This window comes from Emys orbicularis, chromosome 1 (genome assembly GCF_028017835.1).
Source record: "Emys orbicularis isolate rEmyOrb1 chromosome 1, rEmyOrb1.hap1, whole genome shotgun sequence".
Lineage (NCBI taxonomy): Eukaryota > Metazoa > Chordata > Testudines > Emydidae > Emys > Emys orbicularis.
Genome location: NC_088683.1, coordinates 349,924,119 through 349,932,569, shown reverse-complemented (window position 1 = coordinate 349,932,569; position 8,451 = coordinate 349,924,119). Strand labels below are relative to the sequence as shown.

At 44.0% G+C, this 8,451-nt stretch overlaps 1 protein-coding gene across 2 annotated transcripts in view; it reads left to right on the top strand.

Moving 5' to 3' along the window:
* Positions 1-338: 338 nt before the first annotated feature.
* The window catches only part of ANKRD42 (ankyrin repeat domain 42), a 30,716-nt gene continuing 22,603 nt past the window's right edge, over positions 339-8,451 (top strand). For both annotated transcript variants that reach the window (XM_065423221.1, XM_065423220.1), the window contains exons 1-5: positions 339-378; positions 3,754-3,917; positions 5,693-5,800; positions 6,804-6,923; positions 7,633-7,768. In XM_065423221.1, the coding sequence (XP_065279293.1) occupies positions 339-378; positions 3,754-3,917; positions 5,693-5,800; positions 6,804-6,923; positions 7,633-7,768 (568 nt within the window). The remainder of the gene's footprint in view (positions 379-3,753; positions 3,918-5,692; positions 5,801-6,803; positions 6,924-7,632; positions 7,769-8,451) is intronic.

Sequence of the window (8,451 nt, the reverse complement as noted above, 5' to 3'; positions counted from 1 at the left end):
CTGCCCTACTCTCTCCCTCACAGACTCCTAATACCCCCTCAGAAGACAGTCTTCCTCCCCCACTGACAGACCCGAGACCTGCACCCCACCACTACCCCCGCCATGCACAGCCCAGCCCGACATTTCCCTTTCCCGGGTGACATTGGCCCTAGACCCCCCCTCCCCAGGCACGCTGCACGGACACCCAGCCCCCGTGGTCCCGAGGGGAGGAAGTGATCAGCACAGGAAGTGTACACTGTTTCTATAGTAACCCTTCTGCTGCAGCCACCAAGGCAGGCACAGAGAGGAGGAGGAGGGGGATGAGTGAGGAAAGGTTCCCTCCTGGCTGAGTAACCAACATGCCTACCAACGCTGCTGCTGCTTCTGCCACTCCAGCTGGTGAGCCTGGCTCAGCTCCTGCCCCTTCCCAGCACATAGGATGCAGCTTCATCAAGGGCTGGAGCCAAAGGGTTAATGACTTTGGGGGAGGGGGGAGGCACGGGGGGGTGGAGAGGGAGGTTATTTTGAATGATCCTTCCTCCCCATCCTGATCTGTGTAGACTGGAAGCCGTACTCCAGCATCGGGTAATGTCATGTCACAGCACTGGGATGTCACTGCATCGGGTTTATCCTGCAAGGCAAACTGTTAAAAATATGGTTCTGGCCTGGCCCAGGGGTGTCAGGACACCTGGGTTCTAGTCCTGGCTGTGCCATTGATGAGTCACTGATAAATGGGGCTCACTGAGGTTCCTGATTAAAGTCTGCAAGGGGCTCAGACAAAGAGGTTATGATTGCTGTTATCATAAGAGTTTTCCTTCTGTGCACTCTGAAACACCCCCTTAGAGGTTCAGTGTGTGGCTGATTTTAATTTTTTTTTTAACTAATTAACAAAAAAATTGAAGTATCAGCATTGTTTCTCCTTCACAGGGTTCAGAATGAAACTATTGTTCATTTTTTGTTTTTTTTTTGTTTTTTTTGTTTTACCTCAAGAATGGTATTGAAAATTTCACCAAATTAGTTATAGATTTTTTTGTTTGCTGAAAACTTGGTTTTCCGTTAATGAATAATTTCTATAACCACTTTGATAATGGTTTCAATAAAAGATTCAATGAAATGTGACAAATTGGGAGGGTAGCTGGGAAGTAGAACAGAGGTATAAGGCATCTGGAATACCTTTACCCTTTCAGGTTGCAAATCTCAGTATATCTGCAGTTTTAGAGGCAGGGCCGGCTCTAGGCACCAGCGCTCCAAGCATGTGCTTGGGGCGGCACTTTCCAAGGGGCGGCACTCCGGCTTTTTTTTTTTGCTTGGGGCGCAAAAAGCCGGGAGCCAGCCCTGAGCGGAGGTGAACTGCGGCGGTGGGGGGGGCGCGGGGAGGAACCGCTCCCCACCGCCGCAGCTCACCTCCGCATTACCTGCTCCCTGAGCGCGCCGCCGCCGCTCCGCTTCTCCCCCCTCCCTCCCAGGCTTGCCGTGTGAATCAGCTGTTTTGCGGCAAGTCTGGGAGGAAGGGGGGAGAAGCGGAGCGGCGGCGGCATGCTCAGGGGAGCAGGCAGAGCGGAGGTGAGCTGCGGCAGTGGGGGGCGTGGGGAGGGCCGCAGGAAGTAACCCTGGGGGGGGGCAGAGGAACCCCTCCCCTCCCCTCAGCTCACCTCCGCCTCCTCTCCCAAGCGCGCTGCCGCTCCCCCTCCCTCCCAGGCTTGCCTGGGAGGGAGGGGTGGGAGGGGAAATGTGGTGTGCCCGGGGGAGGAGGCGGGGCCGGGGATTTGGGGAAGGGGTTGGAATGGGACGGGGAAGGGGTGGAGTTGGGGCGGGGATGGGGGGGGGGCGCGGGAAAATTTTTTTGCTTGGGGCGGCAAAAAACTTGGAGCCGGCCCTGTTTAGAGAGTCACTGTTCATTCCATAGAAAATGGGGAGTGCAAACCTCTTCCTCTTCACCAATTAGGTGTTTCCAAGGAAATGCCACAAGTCAAAATTCACTATGTTTGCCAGCCCTTCTGTGTGTTTTTGTTATGGAAAAGATTATTTAACCCAAACTCATTGCATTAACATTGTCAAAGTGCGCCTACATGTTCTTCTAATTGAATACAGTAGGTCAGATTCTCATCTGATGTAAATCAATATAGTTCCATTGAGGTCTGTTGGGTTACTGTCCTAATGATACTGCTGACACTGTTTCTGAAAATAAACAAACAAAAACAAATAACCCCTCTCCAAAACAAAACAAAAAATCCCCTAAAACCACCAGCCAAAAATAACCCCCCCAAGATGTTTGAGGCCTGGACCATCTTTTTGTTCTGTGCTCGTACAGCACCTAACACAGTGGAGCTCTGGGTCCACAATTGAGACTTCTCAGTGCCACTGCAATACAAATAACTAAATAGCAATAATATGGGGAGCTCGCGAGAGGAGAACACTTGTTAGGGACATTCATGCACTTTTTACATAAATTGCTCGGTGCTTTTCGTAATAATACTTAGCATGTATACTCTTTAACATCTCAAATTGCTTTACAGCATTGAGTAAGCATTATTATTCCTACTTTGCACAGGGAGAAATTGAGGTACAAATAGGTTAAGGCCCATATTCTGAAACTTGTGTGATCAGTAGTATTGGACCCTGTATCTGTGAGGATCCTCATCACCTTGGCAAACCTAATGAAATAACACAATAGTGCACTCCGATACCACTGCTGTGGAAGATGGTTCTTTGTTGACATCTTATTAGCCATTTTGGGTTACTTTTAAACTTAGCTGTCTGAAGTTAACTATCTAAAACCATACATGGTCTCAAACCAGGCCATTATTTAGGTTTGCAAATTTTGCCCCTAAGTGACTTGCCCAAGGTCACACAACTAGTTTGTGGAAAAGCCCAGAAGAGAACTGATGTCACCTGATTCCCACTCCAGTGCCAGATTCTCTGGATGATGCTGTCTGTAAATTTACAGCCTGATCCTGCATCACCAAAGTCATTGAGACTGATTGCCAGAAACTGGGAATGGGTGACAGAGGATGGATCACTTGATGATTACCTGTTTGGTTCATTTCCTCTGAAGCATCTGGCATTGGCCACTGTCAGAAGACAGGATACTGGGCTAGTGGGACCTTTGGTCTGATCCAGTATGGCCATTCTTATGTTCTTAGAGTGTTGTCACAGATGTCAATGGGAGCAGGATGTCAGGTCATAATAACAAGCTGATGGCTACCTAAGAAATGCCATAGCTATTAGTAATAGCGAGCCACACAGGATGATTAATAGAGTAAGTGTAGCCTAATGGATTCTGCACTGGACTGGGTTCTATTCCTGGCTCCCCTGCTGGGTGACCTCGGGCTTGTCTCTGTGTCTCAGCTTCTCCATCTGTAAAATGGGGATAATGATGCTTACCTCCTTTGCAAAGTGCTTGGAGAGCTGCTAACGACAAACACTATGTAAGAGCTAAGCATTATTACTGGACAAAGAATCACTCTCTACAGTAGTTGTCATTCTGGTATCAAAATGTAGTAAAGGATAACTTGATGTTTCAGTAGGTTTGACGGTGTGATAAAGATTCTCACAGACATAGCGTCCAGTCCTACAGCCCTTATTCTGAAAAAGTTCATATTGGCTACTAGGGATGGGGAGTTTCGTCAGAGTAAAGATCAGGTTCATCATATTGCTGTTAAGCATCTTCAAAACTAATATACCTTTCCATATCAGCATCTTCTGATTCATTCTATGTTTCATGTCCCCACAATGTATCCGAGTGGTTAATGACCCTTTGTTATTCTTCAACAGCTGTCAAGAAGAAGCCAAATTATGCTAACATACATGAGGCAGTGAAAGCCGGTGATGTAGAACAACTTGCATCAATGGTAAAAAGCGGAGCCAGTATTAATGAGGTGGATTTAGTCCATAAATTTACACCTTTGCACTGTGCAGCACACTCTGGAAGCCTGGAGGTAAAACTTTTTTTAGATCTAGGACACAACAAGGTTCCTATGAATCAATGCTTTCCTTCTCAGGGGACTGAACACAAGCTTGCAAACTCATGCTGATCTGGCTGAATCAATAATCTCTTTGTCTATTTATTCAGCACTAGTAAAGCAGGAACTTGTCATGATGAATATACAATTTAAATATGATGCAGAAATTAATATCTTATTTTTCAGTTTTCTAGACTTATTGTGCCTTTTCCATGCCTTAGGCATGTTACGTGTATTCAGCGTCGCAGGATTTCATAGTACATTACAGAACAACCCAGAGGAGACTTTCCCAGTCCTAACATAGGCTCCATTTATAGTCTTCCTTACAGACTCATGCCTTCCTCCATCCCTCAAGCAACCCTGTTCAGTCTGCCTCCCTGTCACTTCAGGGAAAGCCCAGGGAAATATGTAACATTTACAGCAGGTCCTAAAGGTAATCAAATCTGAGCGCTGGCCAACTAGATGAAAAGTGAATTTAAGAGCCATTGATTCCATCTGAGAACTGTGCCACCAGCCCAGTTCCCTCTGATACCAATGGAATCTTAGTCTGAGTACATCAGGTGACTGAAGAAGGACTTGACAGGACTGTAACCATTTAGGGGTTTACAGGTCAAAATCAACACCATAACTATTTACCCATAAATTAGTTGACAACCCCTGCACCAGTGTTATGAGCTTCCAGAGATTAAAAACTGGGCTGCCACATTCTGAACAAGCTGCTGTATCATCTTGTAACCTCATGTGGAATGCACTGTAGCAATCTAACCTTGAAGCGACAAACGCATGGGTAACTATGGTAAGAGCCATATGCCAAAGGAAACTTCTTGCTAAATGCAAGTAATAAGAAATACATCGCTGCTTTCCACGTGTCCAGAAACCAGCAGGGAGCTAACAAGACCCCCAGGTTTTGGTCTTTAGAAACAAACTGTGCTCATATCTCATCAGTCTGGGCTGTTCCTATAACTTCTGCCATTTTTCCAATGATCCCCCCACCCTGTAAGTCAGGTTGTGGTCTTGTTTGGGTTGAGTCTCATCTAGCCAGCCTTCACCAATGCCCCAGTTATAGAGACAACAGAGGAACCAGTGATGGAGCCTGGCTTAAACTGCTGCTGGAGAAAATGTTGTACATCTAACAAAGAAAGTTTTATCTGATGCTCTGGAGAGCACCTAGAGCTGCTGGAAGTGACCACTAGAGCACAAAATACCTCTGAAAGTGAGGATGGGAGGAGAGAAAGGGTACCACAAGTCCAGGGAGTCTAAACAGAAACATGTAGGAAGACAGAGTTGATTTTTTTTCTTTGTTTGCAATAAACATAATTAGAATTGTACAGAAGGATGTTTGTGCCCATTTCTCCAATTTTTAAATTTGTCCTTCCACTTTCATAGTGGAAAGATACATTACACAAATAGCCCTATAGGTTACATCTTAAATCTTTTAAAATTGAAATGTAAAATTACATAAGCCATACTGTAGGATCAGTAAGGTATGCTTGGGTCCGCTTTAGTAGGCTATTGGTACATTTCTTGGATGGATGAAGGAATGAAGCTGTAGCTTTCTAATGCAGCTACAACTTACTAATGCATTCCCTGTTGTGGCTTATTGTAATAATGAAGAATTCCGATAATGCTTTGAAACGCAATATCAACTGATATTTGCAGTGAATTCCCTATTAGAACTGTATACTGGATCCATGATAATTACCTATATTTAAAACAAATGTGACTGTCTTTGTCTTTGATTTGATTGGTAGTGTCTTCACTGGTTGCTTTGGCATGGGGCTGATATAACAGCTTTAGCTATAAGAGACTGGACAGCAGCTCACCTTGCTGCTATCAGAGGTCATGATGCTTGTATGCAGGTAAGTGTAAATATTTACATCAAAAGTAAATAGGGCAGATCTCACCCATTGTGGAACTGTGACAGTTCACACCAGCTGAGGATTTACTCCAGTGTCCTGAAAAGAAGTGGTAACAAGATTCATACTGTACACTATGGTGGGGTTTTCAAAGCTGTATAGGATATTTAGATACCAACTGGACATCTGTATCCCTTAGATCAGTGGTTCTCAACCAGGGGTCCAGGGCCCCCTGGGGGACTGCGAGCAGGTTTCAGGGGGTCCGCCAAGCAGGGCCAGCATTAGACTCGCCGGGGCTCAGCTCAGAAAGCCGAAGCCCCGCCGCATGGGGCTGAAGCCTGAGGTCTTGAGCCCCACCACCCAGGGCTGAAGCCAAAGCATGAGCAGCTTAGCTTCACAGGGGCCACTGTGGCATGGGGCCCCAGGCAATTGCCCTGCTTGCTACCCCCTAATGCCGGCCCTGGCTTTTATATGCAGAAAACCAGTTGTTGTGCCACAGTTGGGCCATGGAGTTTTTATCACATGTTGGGGGGGGGGGGGGGGGCTCAGAAAGGAAAAGGTTGAGAACCCCTGCCTTAGATGTCTTTGGAAACCTCAGCTAGATATTTTCAGAATTAGAAACATGTCTGATTGTAAATTATACACAAGATAGATCTACTATACATTATTATTATGTTCTTTATTGTTTGTATAGTGACAGTGCCTAGAACCCCAGTCAGGGACCAAGACCCCATTATACTAGCTGCAGTACAAACCTAGAATGCAAAGATGGTCTCTACCTCAGAGAGTTTATGATCTAAATGTAAGGCAAGACACAACAGGCAGATATAAGACAGAGAGCTGGGGCACACAATATACTGCACTCATCACTATGAGAGACGACAACATCCATGAACTCCTTCCTACTTCACTCAGAAGTTACCCTGGTCACAGTATAAAGTAATCCTCCCAGGCGACATTTGCTCTTTAATTTTGTAAACTGAATTTCTGCTTTGTATTTATTTAGGCCCTTGTAATGAATGGAGTAAACTTAACAGCTCAAGATGACCGAGGATGCAATCCGTCACATCTAGCTGCAGCCCATGGACAATCATACACTTTACAAACCATACTCCGGAGTGGAATGGTGAGGAAATTTTATCTTCTGAGGGGATTTTTCTTTTTTGGGGGGACACGGTACACTTGCATTATATCATTACAACTCCTACAGTAGGGCCAAATCATGGTATACTTTTGCAAACAAAAACTTCCATTGATTTGATGGGACTTAGGACTGTAGGATTTGACATGTAGTTTAGTTATTATCTGTGTGCTATTGGTGAGAGCATATTTAGTTTAAATGAATGTTATTTATTATGAGGCACATAAGGAAAATGATCCAAGAATTTAGAAAGAATGACTATTTTGGAAAAGTAGAACATTTCATTAGCTGATAGTGACAGTTAAATAGAGATCAGAAGCTTTTATCATCATGATCTTTTTCAATCTTGATATTTTTTAGCTTAAAAAAATACAAATTTATATCTAACATATTGTGAGCAGCAACATGGCCAGAGTATGTCAAAAATGTTATATATATAATGTGTGTGTTTTAATTTTTTAAATAAAACAAAAAAACATAGGGGAAGTATGTATCTATATGCCTATAAATGGGAATCATTTGTTCATAGCATCTTTATTTAAAGTAACTTAAAAGTTATATAGGTTTTCATAACTGTTTTGGTCACCTACTATAAATACCTGATTTCTATTTACATATGTGATCTCTGATGTACATGTTGTTTCCACTGAAACATAAAGGAACTAAATAAATGAACCTGCTTCTTTCATTCTAGGATGCAAATGTTTCAGATAGGAATGACTGGAAGCCAGTTCATTATGCTGCTTTTCATGGCCGCTTGGGTTGTTTGCAGCTTCTTATTAGATGGGGAGCTACTATAAATGACGTGGATAACAATGGAAATCTTCCAGGTACCTTGGGGGGGAAAAAAAAAGTCTACAGCTCTAACTTTTGGCTTTTAGTTGCTCTGTTATGTGAATGGTATCAGAGGGGTAGCCGTGTTAGTCTGAATCTGTAAAAAGCAACAGAGGGTCCTGTGGCACCTTTAAGACTAACAGAAGTATTGGGAGCATAAGCTTTCGTGGGTAAGAACCTCACTTCTTCAGATGCCGCATCTGAAGAAGTGAGGTTCTTACCCACGAAAGCTTATGCTCCCAATACTTCTGTTAGTCTTAAAGGTGCCACAGGACCCTCTGTTGTTATGTGAATATTTAGCATATGAGAAATCATCTACATTAGCAATATTTGCTAACCGATTTCACACAGTTGCCACAGTTATCTTCTAAGAATTGGGGGAATTTATGTTATCTGTAACACTGATGCCTGGTAATTGTTAGCTAATGCTGACTTTTTGTAATGGCAACCAGTGATGAGTTTCATCAAACATATTCTATGGCACTTTTCCATTCCTATAGCCCAAGTTGCAACTATTGGGCCATTTTCTGAACTCGGTGACACTGGAATAAGTCTGGAGTACCCCAGTGACTTCAATGGAGTTATTTCCGATTTACATTTGACTGAGATCAGATTCCGGCCCATCTACTTTTGTCCCAATTCTGTCTCTTCATCCAAGTCCCATTCTCATCAAGTACGA